We start from the raw sequence: 25934 nt of genomic DNA, 5'->3' as shown, positions 1-25934 counted from the left end.
ATTTTGAGGGGCCTCCACTTGCTCTCCATCAGCCCTACACATTGGGCTGGAGGGCAGTGGTTTTGTAGAACTGTGATTGTTGGGTATAGTTGTTGCTTATTTGTTTGCTTTTGAGATCGGTATATAACAAAGTGCTCGCTTTTATATACTGAATCATGTTTTTATGACACAGAGGTTTAGTGACAGTGTAGTATGTAGTGCCAAGATTCTGCCATTACCTCATGGCAGCGCCCTCCGAGGACTCTGCCCTACCTTTCCTGCACACAGAGGTTCTGAGCCTCAAGCAGAGACATAAACCCCTCACACATCTAGCACCCGGTTAAGGTCTCTGCGGCCTCTTGAGGGCACTTATTGTCCCTCCTATATATACCCATGCCCCACCCACTATCCTCATCTCTGCCCCTCAGCAGTGTGTGTAAGCATTCTAAAGGGAAACCCTCAGGTCTGTCACTGTAACTATCTCTTCACTTGCAGAGCCTGACTTTCCTCAGCCCTGGCATTCCACACTGAGATGATGTTCGAGCTCTGCAGATGCACCTCAGTCCTGGCACAGGTTGTCCTCTGCTGAGACTGAGACCTTCACGGGTTCTGATGATTGACTGATCATTCTTCTTCTCAGTGGTTACACGTAGGCAAAGGGTGTTGACACTTACCTTCCTGTTGAATTCCTGGGCCTTGCTCCTCCGTTCCTGGTGCACCGCCTCAGTGCTCTGTACATACTCCCGGACGCTACTGTTGCTTCTTTTCTGCTTCCGGTTCAACAGACCCAACCTCAGGGTCCCAATCTGGGAAGCCTTGATCATGGACACTGCTGCCTCAAGGTGCTTAACTGGGACACCGTTCACCTCCAGCACGTAGTCTCCTGGCCTGATCCCACTGTCCGAAGCAGGAGACTCCGGGGTGACCGTCTCCACCTGGAGGGGGCTATCTCCACTTAGGCTAAATCCAAAGTGACCAGATGCATCCGGCAGGATCTCAAGCTGCTGGATCCGGGACACCACGCCGATGCTGGGTGGCACGTCCGCACACTCCCGAGCCAGGTTCACCAGGGCTTCGCTGGGCAGCGATGAGACGTTGTGACCCTCAATCTCCAGGATCTGATCGCCAGGCTGCAACCCAGCCGCATGGGCACTGCTGCCCTCCTCGACTGCCAGGATGTAGCAAGGTCCATATCCACTGATCCGGAATCCAAAGGCATCAGGCCAGCCCTCATTGGTAGCCGGCATGGTCAAAACTGAGAAGAAAATGGACAGAAATGGAAGTGAGTTCACAAAGAACATTATGGAACAATGTCTATTTCAATACATAAACACTTTCAATTGCATTTAAAAACAAATACAGTGACCCATTTCACACTTCTAGACACACAAAAGAAAATACTACAAATGTGTTCACCCTAGGACCTAACGTCACAAACCATGTTCAAACATTTAGCCAAAAAACTCCAAGCTGCACTGTTCATGTAGCAGTTTATCAATCTGTCCTTAGGAAACCCCCCAAATAACCTGTAAAAAGCTTCCATCCTACAATTCTTGAAAATAAACAAAACCGAAACAACTGACTCCAGAAATATTTAAAATAAAAACCCTGCATTCTCTTCAAGAGTACTGGGACAAACAGTAAGAAAGCAAGAAACTCCATGCAGAATGCATAGAAAGAGAAAAATGCCTTTAAGGATTGGTTTTTGTGCAGGATGGTAATTCTTCCTGCACAAAAACAATCCTGTCTGTAAGCAGGTACTTTTGCACCATGGTGCAAGGGTGCCTGCATGGGTAATAGTCTGCACACAATGCACCAGGGTAAGGAGACACCAAAAATGTGCCCTATTAGTTAATATGCAAAAGAAACAATTGATGGACGGAATGTTGGACAATGCAAACATTCACCCACAGTCACAAGGATTTGGGTTAAATTCTTTTGCTCACCACACCACCCCAGTTTGGACCCAGCCATATGCAAATCAGTCTTGACCTTGTTCCTTGTGGGAACAGTCCAGCCCGAACTGCCAAGCCAGTTCCTCACTGGACCGGATACAAGCATCCTGAGACCGGTTTCAGGGCATCACCCTTCATCAGCCAGGCTAGCTTGAATCCAGTGGTTTAGAGAGTTAACATAAAGATTATATATATATTTGTTTAATACTGCAACATCTATTTCCAAGAATTAAGCATTGAAGTTGCTCCATATGTGATAGGTGAAAGAAAGTGCTTGTGCAGTGCATCGAGAGAATAGGGCTCAAACAATTGTACAAAAAACGGTTGATGATTTTCAATCCACATGTCCATGTTATTCAAAACTATAGTTCTTCATTGATGTGCCAAGTACATCAGTCCACTGCCCAGAATCCGGGAATTGATTGGTCTTAGGAGGCGTCTGCTTTCTCTACATCATAGCGGGTCTTCATTAGGACTGTACATGGAACTATGTATGGGTTGGACTATATCACTCCATGTTTTTCTTCTATGCTAACTCTCTATATGAGTAATTATTGAGTTATCCAATAGAACAATTTGTTTATATACTAAAGTCTAAATAAGGCCCTATAACCTCTTCCCTCATAGCCTCACAGTCGGATTTATCACAATTAGCAACTGAACAAGATCCCACAGAAAAGCAGTCCCAGATCCCAGGTCAGTTCGGTCCCAGCGTTGGAGGCTGCTCTGCCTGACCTAAGGTGGAGAAAGGCTGGGTGTAGGTATCGACCAATCTCTATAGAATGTGAGCGATAAAAGCATACACTCCAACCCTCACGATTCAGGCGGGAGACTACTGATTTCAAGGCTAGTCTCCCGCCTCCCGATTCCGGCATTCAAAAACCTGATTCCTCAGCGGGCTGCAGTTGGGACTGGTCTAGTGAGACTCATAGTATTCACTGCCTGCAATTTCTCCATGCCCCTGACGGGTAAGGGAAAAAAACATGTATCTGCGTTTCTGATATCCGATCCTGCAGCAGCACACCAAGTTCTATACAGGACAGTGGACCCGATTCAGGCCTCGATAGAAGTCAATGGGAGAAAAACAATCTCCCAGTTATTTTTCTAAAATCTTCCACTTTCCTATTAAAAAATGTTGGCATGTATGTAAAAGTCTTGAGGCCCCGAATCTGCTTAGAAAATAGATTTTACCTGCGCATTCCACACAACTAATTAAAAAGGACAAAAACACTTCAAAGCTCAACAGTGTGTAATAACAAATCCTCCAAGACACAATAATCTACCTCTGTGATATGTAACCTTCATAGGTTACCTGTGGAGTGACAGCTCACACTAAAGATTTACTCTGCATTGCTCATCGGGCATATTCAAACTTTGGCACACCTTTCTTAATGGAAAAACCCCAAGCACTGCAGCTCCAGAAAGGACTTTGCATTGCACAAGAATGAGAAGCAGGCGCTTGATAATGCATGTAAAATTTCTCTAGAACTCTTGTCAGTCACAAGTGAGAAAAAAGTGAAAAAGAAAAACTGAGCAAACAGTAAAGACTGAAAACTTTAACCTAAAAACAATAAAAAGTTTGATTAAAAATTCAAATGCAGGAGTTAATGTAACATAAAGCATGGGGGTTAGGCATAGGGTACAGAACTTTATGGGGAAAGGCCAGAATTACAGGAAAAAGACAGATTGAAGCCTAAGAATAGGTGTAGAGCTAGGATTAAGTTTCGGACTTTACCTTTGGTAAATGTTAAGTATAGAGGCAACGTGAAAGTAAGGGTATAGGAGTGGTTTAGGGTTGGGAATAAGAAAAGGGTTATGTGTGTGGAATTGGGTAAGAGAAATGCTTTATGTTAGGTTTAGGGTAAGTGTAGGAAGCTGGCTCTGTATATGGTATGTAAACACACTAAGGGGGGACAAGGAGCAAGAATTATAGAGAAGGTCCTGTACCAGTGCTCCTACAATAACTACACAGACAAAGAGGTAACAGTTCCTAAGAAAGACAGTGCCGGTATGGTCTACTGCCTGAAAGGTAAGAAACAGAGCAACAGGGAATGTGAGGAAAAGGTTCTTGAGTGTGGATGTGATGTAGACCAGATACTCCTGGACGGTGTTCGAAGTGCCCTCACACACCCTTGCGGGTGCAAAGCATCATCATAGGGCGAAGCTCCTCGTGGGGGTGGCGCTGCAGTCCCTCACGGGCCCTTCAAGAGGGCTCTCTGTCAGAGATCTTTTATTGGAGTAGCCGTAGTTGTGCATGTGGGTGTGTGGGGATAGATGGTGACGTGGTGAGGCTAAAAAGACCCTCTGGTACCCCAAACAGATTTATTAGTGGGTCCGTCGAGTCTGGGTAAAATCTAACGGGGAATAGTACCTAAATAGCACTGTAATGAGTAGGGGAAAAAAAGGTTGGCAATCCCACTGCTCTCAACCCGTGTGTAGTGAGAGTGAGGATGTGAAGAGGGTGGTCAACATGTTTCGCGCTGCCCGTGGTGCCTAGTGGATCCTTAGCGCTTCGTCAGGACCTTAGTGAGGAAGAGGAAAAATCGGGATTCGGGAACAGAAATATCCTATAATCCCATTTCAAAATGAGGGAAACACGTATTATTCGTGTCCCATATGTCGAACCTAGAGGGAAAAGAGAAAAAGAAGCACAATGAGAGGGTCATCGCTATATCCAGGGTCATGGTGCAAGTCACCAGTGTGGAGAGCGGAGAGCGGACCGGCTCAAAGTCATGCTGGGGAAGTGGTTGTACCTAATGCCAGGGAAAGAAGGGGGGTCGGGGTGAGTACAACCAGGCCATCGTTGGGGCATGAACAAGATAAACTTAAGCTCTGTGAACTATGCAGGTGTGATGGTCATGCACGTCTGCTGAGATGGAGTACATAGCACATGGGTGACAGGAAGTGAGACGCATTGCAGTGCTATAATCGTGCGTGGTAGTGATGGATGGTGGCCATATCATCGTGCAAATGACATGGAGCAAGGTAATCTATGCAGTTATATGTATAGCGTTATAAAAACAACGTCAGATTGGCTGGGAGTGTCACAGTGCCAAAGGTGTGACCGCCAAAGAAATACTGGTGCGGGCGTAATATGTCTCTATGGCAAGAGGTTAGTAGAGGTAGACAATGTCCGTGCCAAGTGTGCCGGTTCTAGGTGGCTGTGTCAATGTAACAAAATGACGCTGAAGAAATGTGGAGATGGTGGAGGAGACAGAAATCATACCCGCATTTATGTGGGTCCAGACTGTACCGGGATAGACCAACTGGGGCAGGGGCACCAGCTAGAGAAAAACCGTTTGTTAAGCCGAAAGTCAATCTGTAACTATGTCATATCAAACGAGGGAAACAGACACTTAAATATAGAATTGGAACATAAGTCATTTGATTGGATACATAAGCAGGAAGCTAAACAAGCCTAGGGGTGGCAGCAGGGTTCTGCCAGTACTTACATGAGCCCCGGGGAATACTGGTCCGTAAACCTAGGGTGCCTCCAGGGTCGCCGGTAGCCTGTGTCGTGTGGAAGCTCATTATATGCGGGGAGTTGATTGGATAATTGTAGTCCCGGAAGTGAGTCAGGGTAGTCTGTGTAGGAGACTAAAGAGAGACTATCGTGTCCCTGGTGGTGGCGGCCATGATGGAACAGGTCCGTATCACACTTATGAATATGTCAGATAGTTCAAATATACTTGTGTCCTGGTATGGATAACTAGATAAAAAGAGACTAGTGAAGTTAGTCTTAGTGTGTCATAAAGTGAGACTGTATTGCAAGTCCAACTGAGAGTTATTAAAAATTCTGGACGAAAAATCGCGTCCTCATCCCAGTACCAGGCTATCATGTATCTGGGGGCAGCCATGATGAAACAGGTCCGTATCACACTTATGAATATGTCAGATTGTTCCAATATACTTGTGTCCTGGTATGGATAACTGCATAAAAAGAGACTGGTGAGGCTAGTCTTAGTGTATCACAAAGTGAGACTATATTGCATCCCCGCATCAGGCTATCGTGTACCTGGGGGCAGCCATGATGGAACAGGTCCATAGTAGGATTTATGAGTGTTTTAGTCTGCTAAAATCCTGGTCTGGGTAGTTATCAAGAGGAGGCTGGAAGCAGGAGACTAGTGGGGCTGGTCTCGGTGTGCCATGTGGTGAGGCTCTGTGGTGACCCGACTGAGAGTTACCCAAAGGCGGAATGTGTAGGTGCCGTAATAGTTGCGTCCAGAAGCCAGCACTGCAATGGGTGTGTGTGTGACGGGGGCACACAGGGTGGGGAAGACATACTGGGCCCCACCAAGGGATGGGCATAACTAAGGGTTATCAGACTGCGAGTCTAAATTAGTCACAAACACGCATATTGTGAACATATCGTAATAAGTTGTAGGGATGATAAGCATGGCAAGTGTCTGCTGTGAATGTCTCCGGTCAATCTAAGATTCGCTACCATAAATTGGAGGCGGGTGGCTGGAAAGAGGTACAGCCCTGGTCAGGTTGGGGGTCAATGTAATGCATGGAGTGGAAGGCAGGATGTGGGATGCTCTACCGGGTATCATGGGAGGAGGGAACTCCATGGGATATCGTCGTTGAGACCAGTGACATTGGATCGGAGTCTGAAGACCCAGCGTTGTTCAGTTTTGAACAGGGTTTCCGGTGTCCATAAAGGATTGTGGTCAATCACAGTCCAGCTGAGACTGTCAGGGGGGTGGTTGAGTTCCAGGAAGTGATTCTGCAGCTTGGTCTGAGTTCTTTTGCACCGTATCGTACTCTTATGTTCCCCGATACGGGTTTTGACAGGTCTTGTGGTCATGCCTATGTATCGGAGTCCGCAGGGGCAGGTGAGTAAATAAATGCAGTTTTTGGAATTGCAGTTCGTATGACGTTTCAACTGCCATGGTCACGGTAGTCCCAGATCCAGCTATTTCATGGGTTTGGTTTGGGGACAGGAGGTACATGAACCGCATGGGTAATGACCTACAACTGGAGGTAAGGACCAAAGGGTCTCTGATGGTTTAGCATTATTTCTAGGACGGGTATGTACTAGAATGTCTCTCAAATTCTGGGTGCGTTTAAACGCAAAAAGGGGAAGAGGACCCGGTTCAAAAGTGCCCGTTTTCAGTATTTTCCAGTGTCTTTTCACTATCCTCTGGATATTATTAGAGAGAGGGGTGAAAGAAGTGACGCACGTCAGGGCAGTATTCTCTGGTCTCGCTTTGGTTTCCAACAAGGCATCGCGATGATTATTCCTAGCCCTTTTGTGCGCTGTTTTTATAATGCTGGTGGGGTACTTTCTGGCAACTAAGTTCTTTTTAAGGATGGCTGCTTGGGCTTCGAACTCAGTGAGGGTGTTACAATTCCTTCTCAGTCGCAGAAACTGTCCCACAGGGAGGTTATCCCTCAAGGCTTTAGGATGGTGGCTCTGATAGAGTAGGAGACTATTCCTATCAGTGGGTTTTTTGTAATTCGTTGTTAGTAAACCGCCATTTTTGAGGGATATGGAAAGGTCCAGGAAGGGAATGGACTCTTGTGAATGGGTACCCGTGAATTTGAGGAAGGGGTTGATCGTATTCATCCAGGTGAAGAAAGCTGCGCATTCGTCAGCACTCCCTCTCCAAAAGACAAGGATGTCGTCGATGTATCGGCGCCAAAGAAGGATGTTGTCTTGGAAGGGGTTGGATGGATTTTGGATTTTTTCCTCCTCCAACCTGGCCATATAGAGACAAGCCAGGCTCGGCGCAAATGTACTCCCCATACATGTGCCTTGTATTTGATGGTAGAGTTTGTTGTTGAACTCAAAGAAATTCTCTTTGAGTGCAAGTTGGGCACATTCACAAATGAAGGGTATCGGAGTAACAAATGGCCAGGGATCCAGACTGTGTAGAGCATCTTCCAGGACGGTCAGAGTGGCGCCCTGGGGTATGTTGGTGTACAATGCTTCTACATCAAGGGTGACAAGAAGATCGATAGTTTCAGGGGATTCAAACTGTTGTATCAGATTGAGAACTTCCATGGTGTCTCTCAAGTAGGTAGGGGTTTTGGTAACGAGGGGTCGTAGGAAAAAATCACAGAATTTGCTCAGTGGTTCCAATAGGGAGTTAATCCCTGAGACGATGGGGCGGCCTGGGGGAGGATTAATGCCTTTATGGATTTTCGGAAGGCAGTAGAAATACGGTGTCCGGGGATTGGTTTGGTTCAGGAACACGGCTTCATCATGTGAAATCCAATCTTCTGCTTCAGCTTCGATGGTCAGGCTGTGTATTTTGGTCATTAGACGCTTTGTGGGGTCCACGTTGATTTGTTGATAATATCTGGTATTTGAGAGTTGGCGTTCGCATTCCGCTTCGTAGATCCCTCTGTCAAGGATAACGATGGCACCACCCTTATCTGCAGGTTTAAGAATGATGGTCTGGTCGTCTGTAAACTTGGTAAGGATGTGTCGTTCTTCTTTGGAAAGGTTATCAAAATGGTGGTGAGTGGTTACATTGGAGACATCTTTCAGAACCGCCTGTTCAAAGGTGAGAACTTCGTTGGATGTCATGGCCGAGGTGGGGGTGAACTTGGATTTGTTCTTCAGGCCAGTCCCTACCGTTGGTGTTTCGGGTTTACCCTCGAAAAATGCCTTAAGGCGCACCTTCCTGAAGAATTGGTGGAGTTCCTGGTGGAGTCTGAAATCGTCTTCTTTAGGGGTGGGGACGAAACCGAGGCCTTTTTCCAGAAGTCTCTGTTCGTCCATTGTCAACACTCTGGTGGACAGGTTCACTACAAGGATCTGGAGGATTTGCTCCTGAGGATCATCTGTTCCTGATCTTGCCACTGAACAGTTTTGGGTCCTGTTCTTCTTCTGCCTCTTCCTCTGCCCCTCCCTCTGTTCAGTAAAGGGGGGTTCTGGAATTGGTGGTATTGAGGCATGGGTGGATTGGGTCCTAAGGGAGGGTTCCACACTGGTTGTGGGCCCATCCAGGGTCCTTGATACATGGGTGGTTGGTACGGGAGGCCCGGGAAGCCTTGAAATAAAGGGGGAGGTTGGGACGGATGTCTATACCCTCCACGGTACCTTGGTTGCCTATTCTCATAGCTCGAGTTGCTATTGGTAGAGTGGGATCCAGATGAATGATTACTGCTAGCATCGTCCGATGTTTCAACGGTTTGGAAGACGTAATCTTCCTTGGTGTAAGGGTAGATCTTCTCCTTATCAAACCGTTTGACATCCTTCTGGAGTTTATGTATCTTCAGATGACTTATGTTCCAATTCTATATTTAAGTGTCTGTTTCCCTCGTTTGATATGACATAGTTACAGATCGACTTTCGGCTTAACAAACGGTTTTTCTCTAGCTGGTGCCCCTGCCCCAGTCGGTCTATCCCGGTACAGTCTGGACCCACATAAATCCTATGATTTCTGTCTCCTCCACCATCTCCACATTTCTTCAGCGTCATTTTGTTACATTGACACGGCCACCTAGAACCGGCACACTTGGCGCGGACATTGTCTACCTCTACTAACCTCTTGCCATAGAGACATATTACACCCGCACCAGTATTTCTTTGGCGGTCGCACCTTTGGCACTGTGACACTCCCAGCCAATCTGATGTTGTTTTTATAACGCTATACATATAACTGCATAGATTACCTTGCTCCATGTCATTTGCACGATGGTATGGCCACCATCCATCACTACCACGCACGATTATAGCACTGCAATGCGTCTCACTTCCTGTCACCCATGTGCTATGTACTCCATCTCAGCAGACGTGCATGACCATCACACCTGCATAGTTCACAGAGCTTAAGTTTATCTTGTTCATGCCCCAATGATGGCCTGGTTGTACTCACCCCGACCCCCCTTCTTTCCCTGGCATTAGGTACAACCACTTCCCCAGCATGACTTTGAGCCGGTCCGCTCTCCGCTCTCCACACTGGTGACTTGCACCATGACCCTGGATATAGCGATGACCCTCTCATTGTGCTTCTTTTTCTCTTTTCCCTCTAGGTTCGACATATGGGACACGAATAATACGTGTTTCCCTCATTTTGAAATGGGATTATAGGATATTTCTGTTCCCGAATCCCAATTTTTCCTCTTCCTCACTAAGGTCCTGACGAAGCGCTAAGGATCCACTAGGGACCACGGGCAGCGCGAAACATGTTGACCACCCTCTTCACATCCTCACTCTCACTACACACGGGTTGAGAGCAGTGGGATTACCAACCTTTTTTTCCCCTACTCATTACAGTGCTATTTAGGTACTATTCCCCGTTGGATTTTACCCAGACCCGACGGACCCACTAATAAATCTGTTTGGGGTACCAGAGGGTCTTTTTAGCCTCACCACGTCACCATCTATCCCCACACACCCGCATGCACAACTACGGCTACTCCGATAAAAGATCTCCGACAGAGAGCCCTCTGTATATGGTATACCACTAGGTGGTTATACCGTGCACAGTGTCCAGAGACAACCCAGAAGTGTTCAATGTAAAACCCAAAGTGCTCTATTAGTGGTAGTGTGAGCAAGTAGCCTTAGGCCCAACACAGAGGAGTGTAAGACACTTATTGCACAACATTGACCAATAACTGACACACGACTCAAAAAGGGGATTCACACCAATTTTAGAAAAATAAGCTTAGTTCAAGTTTTATTTTAAGACCAAGATCTTCACAATAAGGTAAGTACGTTTTAAAATAAAAATACTTTTCACTTTAAAAAGTTGACAGTGCAATTTCTGAACAGTTCAATGTTATCCTATGGAGGAAAACAATAATGCGGTTATACAGGTAAGTACCCAACTTACTGTTTCAGTCTTTGGGACCAAAGGTCAGCAAGGGGCAAGGGTCAGGTGAGTACTAAAACTGCACCAGCAGCAGCACAGGGGTGGCTGGATGCTGAGGTCAAAATCGGAGTTCGGCCCAATGCGCTTCAATTGAGGCTCGGGGTGCACAAAGCCACACTGCTTGCAGGTACGTAAATTGGTTGCAGGGGTCAAGCTTTTTTGGGTTAGAGCAAGCACAGGGGGGCACAAAGCAGCACGAAACATACACCACCAGGCGCACGGGGCGGCCGGGTGCAGGGTGCAAGATCAGTGTCGGGCACCAAATGCTTTTCAATGGAGAACTTGTTTCAAACAAACAGGCTACAGGTGTTGCACCGGAGGTTGCAGGAAGGGGACCAATGACAGCAGAGGTAAGTAGAGATTTAGGGGATCATAGGGGCACCATCGGTTCAGCTCTACTAGGCCATGGGGCTTCGGGTGCAGGGGTGCCTTTAGATGTCAGAGAATTCTTACTGGAGCTGGTAGTGGTCAGGGGGAGCCTCTGGATTCAGGATGCAGGCGTCGACGTGGAGTCTAGGAGAAGACAGCCAATGCTGGACTTGAGGTCAGGATTTCTGGGGAACCTTTTCTGGGTCAGTGGTACACCTGGACACGGGCTGGAGACATCGGTGCAGAGTGGGCAAGTCTGGGAGGGCACCGGAGTCCTTTGTGTTGGTTTCTTGGGGACAGAACCGCCGTCCTCTGGAATTCTGGTCTTTGTCAAAGTTCAGGCAGTCTTCCTTGGGTTTCTGGAAGTCACTGGATGCATGCCAGGCACCGTCTTCTCGCAGGGTCTTAGAAGCTGGAGACAGGCCAGTAGGGCTGGGGCTAAGTCAGTAGTCATATTCAGGCTTCGCTGCACAGAGTCTTCTTCGTCCTTCTTCTTAGGTCACAGGTATCTAGTTTCAAGGTCTGACGAAGCCTTTTAAATACTAGTATTAGGGGGCTTTAGGGGAGTAACAGGTAGGGCCAATGGGCACCTCACCTGGGGAGACTACACCCTCTATTATACAACCCACTTGAGGAAGTGACGTAGTCATAGCCCTGATTGGAGGAGTCCCCTCATTTTCAAAATGGAGGGGACTGAAAAGTGTGCTTAGCTTCACCTCCTCCACCCGAGGGGTGGAGTTGGCAAAGGTGGGCACACCTCCTAGTCTTTCCAAGTTCACCCGCCCAAAGTGGGGGTGGAAACTGGGGGCTGCCAGCTGCTACTAGCAGCAGAGGCTGGGGTCGTATTACCAAAGACGTCAGGCCTTTGAAGCTTCCCCTTTGAGCACTGTGCCCATCCTAGGGGAGGAGGTGTGACACCTCCGACCAGGATGTGCATTGTTTCTCACCTCAGAGAGAAGAGGCTGTCCACCCAGGGGTCCAGAAACATGCCTGTGTGTGGCAGGCTGCCTATAGTCAGTCAGTGACGACATCAGGGCCAGTAGGTTTTCAGGGGGCACCTCTGAGGTACCCTCTGAGTACATGGGTTAATAATTCTCACACTGGCATCAGCTTGGATTTATTACGAGGAGTTGTTTGATACCAAACACTCCTGGTTTCAGTGGAGCCATCATGGTGCTGGAAAAATCATGTTATCAAGTTTCCAGCCCATGTTCTCCTTATCGAGGCCGTACTGGAAAAGCAAAGCAGCCCTAGGGCAAAGCATGAAACACTGCTATTTAACAAAACCGGCACCCAGCACTGCTGATTTTGAGACTGGGGGCCAATATTGCAGCATCAGTGCAAAACCGGCCTATCTACTCATGCAGATATGCCCTCACCTATGGTATAGTGCACCCTGCCTTAGGGCTGTAAGGCCTGCCAGAGGGGTGACTTACCTATACCTTCAGGCAGCGCTCGCTGGCATGGCACGCAGGCAAGGTGCCATGTCGACTTTGTCGTTTTTTTCACCTCGCAGAGGCATGCAAGCTGCAAGGACAGTGACATGGTCCTGTGAGGGGTCTCAGGGACCCTCTTCAGCTTCCAGGCCCTAAGTACCCAGGGTACCACTTACTAGGGACTTACAGGGGGCAGACGTACCAATTGTGGATATGTTTTTAGGAAAGTAACAATGGTACTGGGAACCTGGACAGCAGGGCCCCAGTACTCTACAGTCAAAGTTGCATCAAATGTCAGGCAAAATGTAGGGGGGTGGAGTACTGCAACAGACCCCCATTTTCTCACAGTAAGGGAAAGTTATTAACTGAGGGATGTTGTTCAGGTGTATGGGGTCTCCCTTATGGGTTACATTTAGAATTTGGAGGAAACCAAAGTAATTAGAATTAGCGTGGTATTACTTTTTAATGGAGAAAAACACATTAGGGATATATGCTTTCAAACGCTTTCCACTTTCCATTTCAGGTATATATTTTTTTCACTGCAAGATTGTCACTTTGACTTTCTCAGTTAAACGTTTCTCACTTCTTTCAAACTTTCATATAGATTCATTCGCAAATCTCAGCAGCTGAGAAAGAGCACCATTGGAACATTTTTATCTGAAAAAAACATGTCCACCACTAATTTGTAATATATATTCTGGCACGTCCTACAGACAAATCTGGCAAACACTGCCTCTTCATTTTTCTCCTGGAGCTGGAAAGTGAGGGAGGGATCATGGATTCCTCGCACTGTTTGCATCTGAAAGTCTACACTGAAGTAATACTGACTGCACAATCTTAGAAAAACATTATCTGCCAAATCACATACCATGCACAAACATCTCCCTAATACATTTTCGACCTGCGCCTCGACCCACTTCCAGACTGACCCTGAATAATTAAAGGACTGATGGATGAATATATTATCCCAGCCTTACACCAAATGGAAAGTGACTTTGGCAGCAATTGGGAATTTCAAACAGTTCAATATTTTTTGCAGGAAGATATTAATGTATGGTAATTACTATATTGTTTGGGGCATATTTAGCGGCATACTTGCGAGTGGGAATGTGTCGCACTTGCACCACACAACTTGGTGCATGCTCCACGCAAGCTCAAAATGCAATGTATGAACTCACGCAAAACCACTTTATGTGGCCCTGAGTGGTTTCATAAACCAGAGTAACGCAATGTTGCGATGACCACTGCGTTGCGCTACTCTGCACCAGGGCGGTGTTCCATGGACGTTGCGTGGGTGTTCCCCATGCAACTTCCATGGATTTTGATGCATTCTCAGATTAACGAAAAGTGGTAGACATGGGAATGTGCCAAAATGCTAAACCTTCCCGGGTGAGGCGTAACGAGGAGAAATATCTTTGTTTCTCCTTGCTACTTCCTCTTTCTATGTGTGCTGCATTTTGCAGGAAGAGGAAAATGCCTCAGAGGATAGTTTTTGGGCAGGAAGGTGCACATTCCTTCACAAAACAAGTCTTTGTTATCTCATGAATTACGTCATGACGTATTTCATGACCAATCTATGTTTTTTCTGTTTGTGTTTTACAGTTTATGTTTTCTTATGGCTGCCTTTCTATTTTATTATGTTTCAATATAAACCACGGTCTTCCTTTTCCTTCCATCCCTTTCTGTTTATTTTGTCTTGCATTAAATGATCTTTTCTTGGTGTTCCCCTTTCCCTTTTTTCCTACTTCCTCTTTCCTTTGTCTGACATTTCCTTCCTTCTTCCACTCCCTCTGTTCTTCCCTCCCCAATATAGTTTTACTTCACCCTTTCCTCCTTTTCCACGGTTTCTCTCCCCTTCCCTCTGGCCCTTTCTTGTGTTCTTTTCTCTTGCCTCCTTCCTTCCATCTCCCCTTGCCTTTCTCTCTGTGTATCCCTTGCTCTATTTCCCTTACTTTCCCCTTCCCTTCTCTTAGCACCCTTCATTCTTTCCATTTCTCCTCCCCTGTCCTTTTCTATCTCAACTGCACCCCTGTTCAGTGTCTCCAGTCCGTCTTGTTCCTTCCCAACTCCCTTACATCCTCGCCCACAATGCCTTCCCATTCCTTCCAACCGTATTTCCTTTTCCCCCTCTTTTGATCTCCCATCTTTCCCCTGCACCCAGCTCCACTCTCCCTCCTTTCGCACCTTCCCTCCTTTCTGTTCCCTCACTTTCTTCTTTCCTTTGTCTTCTTTCTTTTCTTCTATCCCTTCCTCTTGTACCTCTTTTGATTCTTTCCTTCCCTTCCCCCGACCTTCTCTCCCTCCGACCCTACTCTCTGTTCCCTCCCACGTGCTTCATTTTCCTTCATGATACTCTCCACCTGCTCTTCTCCACTCCCCCTTGCGTCCATGCAATCTTACCCTTCCTTCATGTCTCTTTCTCCCCACCACCCCCTCCCGTAGTGAATGCACATTCCAAGCCCCGCCGTCCTTGCTCGCAGCCACACGTCACGTCTCTGTATCTCTCACAGCATCACAAGGTTAGCGCGGGGCCACGCGCTGCTTCCTGCTCCAGTTCCGTCTCCCTCTTCCCAGAAGCGGCCCTGGGGCCCGCGCTGAGGCAGCGGCGCCGCTAATTAGAGGCACCCCGGTGTCTTCAAAGAGGAGGTAGAGGTTGCCCCCGGGCGGGCACGGACGGCCAGGAGCAGAACAGCACTGCTCTGATGCTGTAAGACCACACCCCCGCACTCACCGTCCCCTATAAAAGGTTACCCCCTGTGCGCCTCCATCCTATGCTTTCCAAATTACATCCTGTTTTACAGAACTCGCCAGGACCCAACAGCATTTACAGGGCTACTGGAGCAAAATGTCGCGCGCGGAGGGGTCTCCCATCTCAGGAGCCAGCCTTCTCTGTGCTGTAGTGTCCTGAGGGACACGTTCTAGTGCTCTGCAGGAAGCCGTTCTTCCAGCCACTTCCTTGAGGGCTGGACACACTTGCATCCCACACCCATCCATCACGGGTGCCACGAGTGATGTGGCCCCGCCAATAAAAGGGCCCGGGTGCATGTGCTCGTGGCTATTTATTACACTAACTCTTGTGATGTCTGTGTCCATCATTTGTATGATGTGGGCCTCAGGCCCAACTTTACATGTGCAAGCAACGTTTCTACCTGGTGGGACCAGGAGGTGGCAAGATGGCGGACCCAACACACAAATTCTGCTCTTCAATGGTGGGCAAAAAGGCGCCACTGGTCTTTTTTGAAGAACTGGTGCCAAGTGTCCACTATCACATAAATTGCACTCCCCCCCCCCATCCCCGGTTACGTTTCTTTTTTTGTCCTACATTAGTTGCACGTGTTACTCTTTTATAAAGCACAATAGTACTCTTCCAAGCGATGAGACATCCCTCTGTGCAGACGGCCTGTGTTTCCTCATGGTCTAGGGGGCTCCTTCGCACTGTTCTCTCTTACTTTGGGCTGGTGTGTGTGTGTTATGGTGGCTTTGGTGGTGTGCACAGTAGCTTTCTTCTCTGATCGCGGCTGCTGCTCCACTGCTGTGTTGGAGAACTTGCTCCTGTTGTAAATGTTCACCTTAGATGGTGACTGTGCAGGGATGGTACCTGGCAGCGCCCTGGATTGTAGAAGCCAAAGGCTGGTGCGTGGTCAGTGGTTGATTGGGAAAACGTGTCTGGAGGAATTTCAGTGTGACATTGGGCCCCCTCCAGCCCCGTTCCAGGTCCTGTACGCCTCCTCTGCCCCTCCAAAGCAGCATTGCCCCTCTCTGTTCACTTAGGGAGAGGATGGCTCCCCCCCCACCTCCAGGTACTCACAGCTGCTACCCCTGGCTTGCCCTTTGGTATTTTACTCCTGAAACTCGTTTTACTACTCTTGGGCTCTCAGGGACCAAGAAGGGAGCGGCAATAACAGACAGTAAACAGAATTCTACCAGCCATGTTCCTTTTTTCTACGCCACCCAATCACCAACAGATAGGAGGTTGTTGAGGGGCAAAAGGTAAGACAAGTGGTCAATCAAGTGATGGCATCAGAGATTAAAAGGCGCAGGAGGTCGCTTCCATTACTCCTGACACTGATGTATCAACGTCCTAGTGATCTCCCGTAGCTTAACTGTACAGGCAGGGCTTTAAGTGGGCCGGGTCTCACCGGTGCTGAGCACCGGCATTTGTTTTAAGGGGGCCTCGAAACGGGTCTCTATCGGGCTCTGTTTTGTGTCCTGGGACAGGCGGTCCGTTTTTTTCCCGTAGTGCAGTGACAGCAGGCACATAGATGTGCGCGTGGTGAGCGTTGTAGAGGAAGGGAAATCCTTTAAAGAGAGTAGTTTTCTCTTTGGATTTCCCTTCCCTTTTTGAAACTCGGGAGCAACAACATTGTCGTGGTGTCACTAGGGCTTTACTGGAAGCTTTTTGAATATTATATACAAGCCATAGTTGTTGCTTATTTATCTTATGCAACTAACAACCATTGACAAAGCCAATAGTCCTGACTTGTAGGTATGATGTGACTTGTTGTATCATATACCTGGACGCAATGACAGGAACAGCAAAATACAAGTCGGGTGGCACACTATGCTAAACACAGATTTTTAGCTTACGTGTTTTAAGCCATGCCCTTAATTACATTGACCACGCCCCTTTGAGAGACCCCCCAGTTTTTTCATCCCACTTAAAGCCCTGTGTACAGGGTATGTTGTCAAAGTAGTGCAGAGCCTAAGATACACAAGTAGGGAGAGGGTGGACTTGAGGCAGCCATTACCATTTGAATCCCAGACCCTACATCTCACTCAACATCCAGCCCTTACAGAATAATTGTACTTTTTCAAAACCATCGTGGCTCGCGCACAATAAATGCTGTTCCAGTCCATATTCTGCATTGCGCTATATAATATAGGAGTATATAAACCTTGCTGTCATTGGCAATAATAACTGCGATGCTGTTTGCTCTTGTGATAGTCAAAGTTTGCACTCATCTGTGAAAGTCTCACCACAAGGCCTTGCTTTGGGGGGCCTCAGTAAGATTAGCCTCACTGGCTCAGTACACCTCAGATTTTGGTTAGGGCGATATTTTAAAGACATCATTAAAGTCTGTGAGCCAGAGCCAGAGCCTGATAATACCTTATTTATTTATTTAATCTACTAAATCTTAAAGTTTCATGAGGGTTACCTGGCTGTACAGCAGAAGACAGCCAGGTCTTCGGATATTTACGAACAGCTAGGTGGTTGGTTTGGGCCCGCAGATTAAATCCTGCGAAGCGAAAAGAACAGTTCTCTTCACCCGGTCTTGCTAACAATCACCAACCATAAGCATTCTAGAATGTTCCTTTGTTTGATGACGACTTCTGGGGATTTGAGTCGCAAATTGTGTAAAACACATAAATCACTTTACTTCCCCTGAAGCTCATTGTTATTGAATGCGAAATCTGACACCACCTTGAAGGAATCTGGTTCAGGATATGCACTAAATGGAAACCAGACTCTTGTATTTTTATCAGGCAATGACGTTGCTCCACATGCCGCAGCCCTGGCCATATATGCAATGCACATGACAGACGGATATCGCTTGGTTCACTTGGGGTGTGCTGCTTGGCCTTGCGCAGGGTAAAAGGTCATGTTTAAAAACTATCACTTTTCACAGATGTCAATGCAGTGATGCATCTAATGTACTAAACTGAAGCTCAAATGATCAACTAATAACCTATTTTTAATCTGAAACAGTGTTAATAATATGCCTACATCACATTTAAATACATAGCAACCTTTGCAAACAGGAAAGCAGAAGGTATTGGGAAAAAATCGGGGGAATTTATTTTCTCCACTGACATATTTAAGGCGGGAGCACAGCTAAAATAAAGCTGTTTTGGACTTAAAATATTGGAGTGCTCTGCCTGAACCAGGTGCACTGGCATGTGTGTGTTTGCTGCATCAGTATCATTTCCAGGTCGAATCCTCTGGTGGCTCGACTCGTGCTTTGGCTCTGCGAGCCAAGCCAGACACCCTAGATCAGCTCCGGCTCATCTCTCCCTGGACATCTGCCGGCTTGCCCCCCTCGGCACGAGCTGCGGCTTTAGATGAAGCAGCCTGACCTTAAGATGGCTGACACGTGCCCAGCTCAAAATGTAGTTCTCGAGTCAGGACCCTATGGGGCCTGTATATGGAGCTACTACCTTTCTTAGAAACAAATACAGTCCACTTGTTTACTTTTTGCTATTCTACAATAGCCAAGGGCACCTCTTTCTTATAGATAAATACTTTTTGTAAAATTGTCAGGATTCGTTGGCGACATGGCAGTTATCCCTGTTTTCTCTGATAACCGTTCTGAAACATTTAGATAGCTCTCAAATACTTGCAACTCTTTTCTTCGTGTATTTGCTGTTTTAAGCTAATGTCTCTTTCTGATGGGGAAAATAGCGGATTCCACTACTTTTCCTAATATTTTCACCTGTCTGGACTTAAAGATGCAGGTCAGGCCTGTAAAAAACCCCAGCCGGGTGGCAACCCTACCTGTACATATGGACAAGTACTGAGGCGATAGATAACCCCTGGAGTGAGAGGCAAGCTGGGGCCTCGTGCCCCAGAGCGGGGTCGTGACCCGAGCTCTCTGAGACCACTCACTGCAGGCTGGCAGGTGCACTGGGCTGGTTCACACTGCAAGGGTCGCATCTAAGCTGGGTGAGCTGAGATGAGCTGGGTGTTAAGTGCGTGGCTCGTGCGCCACTGCACAGCTCAGTGAGCTAAACACTCACCTTCGAGCTGCAGGCTGGCAGGTGCACTGGGCTGGTTCACACTGCAAGGGTCGCATCTAAGCTGGGTGAGCTGAGATGAGCTGGGTGTTAAGTGCGTGGCTCGTGGACCACTGCACAGCTCAGTGAGCTAAACACTCACCTTTGAGAAACGCAGCTAGCATCATCTCTGTGAGGGCCACACGTGTGGGTCTAGTAAGGGAACTCGGCCTTCCACCCTACCCGGGTTGGAAAATTGATCATCAATAAATATGTCAACTTTTATATACAGCGCTTAGAGGTCACCTGGCAGACTTGCGGTATAAAGCACAGCATATAAAATAAGTTACCTAAAAAAACGAAGTATTTGAATGATTCAATGAAGTTGCTGCCTTTTATTGTCTGTTTCATTATGAATCATTTCCCTTGCCTGGTAAAATGTTTTTCTGCATTATAAGAGTGACAGCAAGTGCACTGAAAACTGGGCTAAAGAGTGAGTGACACGTGAAGCGGACCAGAAATGGCTTCAGTCCACAGCAGGGGTACAGACTGTACTTCACTTTGTTCCCATGCTTGCAGCATCGGTACATGTTCCCTGGCGCGGTTCTTTTAAATACATTTATTCACATAGAAGTGGAAAACCGCACAGATAGAGCCCATGCAGTCTGTCACTCTGCCAGCAGGTGTCAGTCGTGACCTTGTTCATTACTGATAGAAAAGCTCTTCCCCTGTACCTTTCACCTATGGATGCCCGAAAGGAAGGGACGTAAGGAGGACTCGGGTATGCAGAGAAGAAAGACGTCAGTACCCCAACAACGCCTCTGCTGGACAAACACTTAAATGCACCACCGTATTAGCAAACTCTCCTTTTCCTATTTTCAAAAGCCAGCATCTTCAAACCTCTCCAAATACATCTATTTGCAGCACTGCAAAGGAGGCCGAACAGTCCAGACTGTACCTGTTGTAAATGTAAATTTTAAAGCCAAAAACCGGGACATTTCCCAAGAATAGAAGGACTACATTTTTACTTCAACCCAGCGCCCAGAATGACAGTGCTCCTTAACAGAGAAGTACAGAAGAGACAGTAAGAACATACATAACATGCCATTTTAAAGCCAGCAGCATGTCTGTTAATTAAATTGCTTTCTTATACCAGCTGCTAACTATACCTGCTTTGCAAAACATAAAAACATACCTACTGGGCTTTAAGTGGGATGAAAAAACTGGGGGGTCTCTTAAAGGGGCATGGCCAATGTAATTAAGGGTGTGCCTTGGAAACAAGCAAGCTAAAAATCTGTGCTTAGCATAGTGTGCCGCCCAACTTGTATTTTGGTTGTTTCTGTCATTGCATCCAGATATGTGATACAAGTAACATCATACCTACAACAAGTCAGGACTATTGGCTTTGTCAATGGTTGTTAGTTGCATAAGATAAATAAGCAGCAACTATGGCTTGTATATAATATTGAAAAAGTTTCCACTCAAAGCCCTGGTTACACCACAATAATGTTGCTGCTCCTTAGGGCCGGACTTGGACCCAAAACCGGCCCTGTCAAAGTGCTTGGCCAACCCCCAAGGGGTTTGGGGGTGCGGCCGAGCTGTTTACCAGGGCCAGTTTCAGCCTATTTCGTTACAGCGGCCGATATTGCAGCTATGCTGCAAAAATGGCCCTATAACTAAATCGGCCCCCAGGGGCCCAAAACCGGCCCCCAACCCTGGCAGCCCACCGGGGAAATGCCCGGTGCCCATTATGGCCAGTCCGGCCCTGCTGCTCCTGTGTTTCAAAAAGAGAAGGGCAATCCGGAGAGAAAATTACTCTCTTTAAAGGATTTCCCTTTACCTGCAACGCCCATCTGGCATGATGTCATGCCGTAACTTCTCCACTAGTGAGAAGTGAGCAGTGTGAGCACGTGCACATCGATGTGCCTGCTGTCACTGTAGTTCGAAAAAAAACAGACCGCCTGTGCCAGAGCAGAAAACAGAGCCCGATAGAGACCAGTTTCGAGGCGCTGTTCAAAAAATTGCCGGTGCTCAGCACCGGTGAGACGCGGCCCACTTAAAGCCCTGGATACCTCCCACCATTTTCAGCCGACCTTCTCTAAAACCAGGACATGAGCATCATTTCCTGAAATCTACCGGGACAGCTGGGAGAAAACCGGGACTGTCCTGGCAAATTCGGGGCACGTGGTCACCCTAGTCTTTGGGAAACGGTGATGAAATGGGTCTCAACCCCCAAACAGAATTGTTCCTGGCCATGAAGTATATTTTATGTACAAATGCCAATGGGCAATAGCTTGACTACGTTGGGGGTGTCTGGTTTTTACAGATCCCCGACGTAGTCTGGCTATCGGCCATCATGCTGATAAACTGTGTGAATATAACACTTCGGATGAACAATCAGGGGCGTAGGGAGGGTGGTGCAGTGGGTGCGGGCCGCCCCAGGTGTCATCACTGAGGGGGAGACAAAATGGCAAATATGTGTGTTCTAAACACATATTTTTGCCATTTTGTCAAGGCGGGGGTGACGAGAAATGTTCCGCAACGGGTACCACCTGACCTTGCTACGCCGCTGTGAACAATAGAACATAAAACACACTTTATAAATAGTATTCGTGAAACATATGAAGAATACATCATTGATCACTATGGGCCAGATGTACGACCATTTGATTTTGTGCCTCGCAATTTGCGACAAACTGCGATTCGCAAATTCGGAGTTGCAAAATCAAATGTACAACAGTGTGTTTAACACTGTTTGCGATTCCCAATGGGGTCACAAATTGCGAGGCTCATTAATATTAATGAGCCTATCGCAATTTGCGAACCCATTGGGAATGCCAGCCCTCCCAGGGATGGTGGCCTGCTGGGCTCAGCAGACCACCATACCTGGGACTGCTTTTAAATAAAGCAGTATTTTCTTTTTAATACAGCCCGTTTTCCTTAAAGGAAAACGGGATGCATTAAAAAAAAAATGAAACGTTTTCCTTTCATTTTGTAAGAGCAGGCAGTGGTCCCTGGGACCACTGCCTGCCCCTGAAAAATAATTTTGAATGCATTACCGCCTACTTGAAGTAAGTTGTAATTGCAAGTGCATTGCAACCGCAATTGCGATTGCAAAACATTAGTATTTAGGCATGAGACTCGCTATTTGTAAGGGAACGCCCCTTCCAAATAGCGAGTTGCAAAACCTATTAAGCGAGTTGCAAATAAATTGCAACTCGCTAAATAGGCTTTGTACATGGCCCATGATGTTTTTGCATGTACAAACGGGTCGTACATCTGTCCCTATATCTTTAAAACATTGTGCTAATCTCGTCCAAATTGGCATCTGTACATAAAATAAACCTCATGGCCCTGATGAAGCATCATTGTTGTTGTAAAACACGTGTTGGCTTAAGAAAAACTATCTCTTGATTTGAGAATACAGAATAAAATCATTGAGTTTGTAGTCATTCCGCTTTAAGACCTCAAAAATAGTCAGTGTTTTCTGTATTGTACACAGGACAGGAGGGTTTTGCTCTGTAAATCTTTTTTGGGGTCTAATGTCAATCCCTTCAGAGAGCATCTGCCCCACACTGACTTTGTAGCAAACATAATCGTACTGGTGCTAGGAGGTGAATGATGCCACAACATATGTCAGAACCTCAGCACACGTCATCAAACAAAGCAACATCCTAGAACGCCTGTTGCTGGTGATTGTTAGAGAAGCATGACTAGGTATGGAAGCCTGTGTTTTTTCTCTCTCCAGGATGGCTGCCACTTTAACAGGGTTTTCCAGTGAATGATGTCAGAATGGGTCTCAACCCTCAACAAGATGTCGTCAAACAAAGCGACATCCTGGAATCATGATTGTTGAGGGTTCTACCACTTTTATTACTTTATACAGCTTTCCCTATAGACATTATTTTACCTTTTGATAAATGCTAATAGGAATTGGTGGTGGTGCAATACTGAGTAAAAAGAAGTGGGTCGCAGTCGTTTTATTGGATGAACCCTTAAAGAAAGAGTAGTCAGTATCAGACCGGCTTAGAGGGAAAGTAGGACATTCCCCTGACAAGCTTGACAGTTCAGTAGGGCTGTGAGTATATCAGCTGTCTCTCACCAATCATTAACATCTCATGAAAATGTTTGCATTTGTCCACCTCTAACGACCTTTTATGGGCGTAAACTTCTCGAAAAACCTCTTGATTCTAGGGACTCTTTCCCATCTCTGGAGGCATGGAAGACATACTAGCCGAGACAACTCCAGTCTGAGAACGAGCTCAACTTCCGCAATAATGCGACCACCCCCTCAACGTCTCCTATGGGACTCCAAACCTGCCAAGCAGGTCTTATCCTCAAGGCTTAGCGCTCAACGAGCCCAAGGACTAAGAAGTCCCTCTTTTAAGAGTGCCCCCATTGCAGCCAGCACACCTCTCTAGAATCCAAATAACACATCCAACAGAGCCCAAATATGCGTTCACTGGGAATTATGGCATCCTGCAGCACGCGTTATTACGGGCAATGCGCCGGATAAGGTTCGAGAAGATGCAGCGACCCTTCGGTGCAGCCCTCCAGTCCCTTCCATCAATCACCAAGAACAGACATCCAAACCCCAATGAAGCAAACGCGCTCATCTCACTTAGCAAATAGTGCTCTCGTTGGATCCTGTCGTTGCAGGTGGGACACACCAGCACACATTTTTCCTCAACAGACTTTGATCCACAGCAAGAAAGAGAAAAACATAAAAGAAAGCAAGAAGGAGGAAGAGAAATATGGAAACACTGTGATAAAGAGAAGTGTACCTCACTGGTTAGAGAAGGCATACCCTGAAGCAGAGGTCAGACCCGGGACCAGGGTTCAATTCCCGACGCGGCAGGGTCCGGAGCCCAATTGTCCACGGACTCGATAATTCTCGCTTCGGTGCCCACTCTAAGCACGAGTTCACACTATGCAGCTCTGGGCAACAAGCTTGCTTAATCTCCACAACGGCCCCCCCGCGGCGGGATGCCTGGCTTTCACCTTGGGGATGCCCAGTATGGGTTATCTCACAGGGAAAAACCAGGACGGGTTCCCAATGCAAGCGCCAAGATGCCCAAGGGTAAGTTGAGCGCTATATAAGAACACATAATAATAATAATAATAATAATAATAATAAAGGGAGAAACAAGGATGAAGAACCTGCAAGAATGAGAAAGAAGCAGGGGCATCTGGGGGTGGATTGAAGAAGCATGAGGTGGGATCAGCACTACACATCCTTGGTGTTTGGCACACCAGCCTTCGATAGTGCCAGCCACGGACTTCTGAGCATAACATTGGGCCCTGCACTTATTCTTTTACAAATTAAGCACTCGTAGCAACAGGCCCATTCACTAACAGCATGTCTTCACTACCCCAGTCAGGCTCTGGTCAGGGAGGAAAACCACAAAACCATTTGTAAAGTTACCTCCAGACTTTCGAAGAAGCTATGAAACCAATGGCAGAGTGTGCGCTGTACCAACACAAACCAATAATACAACAATCCATCTGGGTAATACATGTCTACTATCAGGAACAGCTAAACTTACAGAAACCTCGGGCCAGGGCAGAATGAGGAGATTGCTTCTGGTGCTTAGATGGCATTTCTCTTTGGACCTTCGTGAACTTTCGCCTTGTCGCGTCTTTTCTGCTCGCCATCTTGCGACCGACAGACGCCGAGTGCCCTCGAAATCTCTCGAGAGCATCCCTCGGATGACGCTCCCACGCGGGATTTCACTTCATGTTTTCAATGTGTATAAGCGAAGCCAAGACCCGGGTGAGAAGAAGAAATAAATATTACGAAGGCAGCGGATCTCCGTCCATCTATGGCGTGGTTAGCCAAACTCCTTGCCGGGATGCTGGCGCATTCTTGCACAATATTATAGTGCACTCTCCGTACAAAACTTCCTCCATAGGTGTGTGGTGTAGAACAGAGATGATCCCAGCTCGCTCATAGACACTTGATGTGGACAGACACACATGCTCAAAAAGGATTTAAAGGTATTAGGGGATTGCAGGGATCAGTTGTACTGGTGCAGACGAACCGTGACAGGGAACCTCGCCTGTAAGGTCACCAGGGTGAGAGCAGTCCCACCAGTGGGTCAGCATGACCTCTCCTCTCCCAGTTGGGAGTTTTGGACCAGATGTACTAAGCCATTTTGCGGCTGCAAACCCTGCGATGCACGAAATGACAGCGTTTGCGAATTCAAAATGACATTTTGTTATTTACGGGCGCCATTTTGCAAATCCGAAAGCCCTTTCAAATTTGCAAGATTCCTTTACAGATTTATTCTGAACTGCAATTAGGAATGGCTGTAAAAGGGGCGCCCCTTCCTAATTGTGAATTGCAATGAGATGTATTAATGGGTTGTGCCTGAACTGCAGTCAATAAACTAGTGATGTTAACGACACTTCAAAGTAAGTAGGTAGTAACCAATTCACTAAGGGGAAGCTGTCCCATTTAGATAGCTTTGCCTTTGGATAGTGTGGTGGGCGGTCTCCAAGGAGACCATTGTCTGCTCCTAGATGATTTGCCCAATGGGGAGCGTATGTTCTTTAAAGCAGCACAAGTTCCTTTAATTGACTCAGGCTGCTTTACTAGTTTGGAAATGCAAGCGCAGGGATGTAGGTCTGCAGTTCTCGCAGGCCACAACCACTGT

The 25934-nt window shown here is 47.0% G+C and overlaps 1 protein-coding gene across 1 annotated transcript in view; it reads right to left on the bottom strand.

Moving 5' to 3' along the window:
• The window catches only part of GRID2IP (Grid2 interacting protein), a 305642-nt gene extending 304416 nt beyond the window's left edge, over nt 1–1226 (bottom strand). The window contains exon 1 of the mRNA XM_085629441.1: nt 654–1226. Coding sequence (XP_085485567.1) covers nt 654–1226 — 573 coding nt within the window. The remainder of the gene's footprint in view (nt 1–653) is intronic.
• Between the last annotated feature and the right edge of the window lie 24708 nt (nt 1227–25934).

Source organism: Triturus cristatus, chromosome 10 (assembly GCF_964204655.1).
Source record: "Triturus cristatus chromosome 10, aTriCri1.1, whole genome shotgun sequence".
NCBI lineage: Eukaryota > Metazoa > Chordata > Amphibia > Caudata > Salamandridae > Triturus > Triturus cristatus.
Note: the sequence above shows the minus strand (reverse complement) of the source record. Positions and strands in the feature narration are given on the sequence as shown.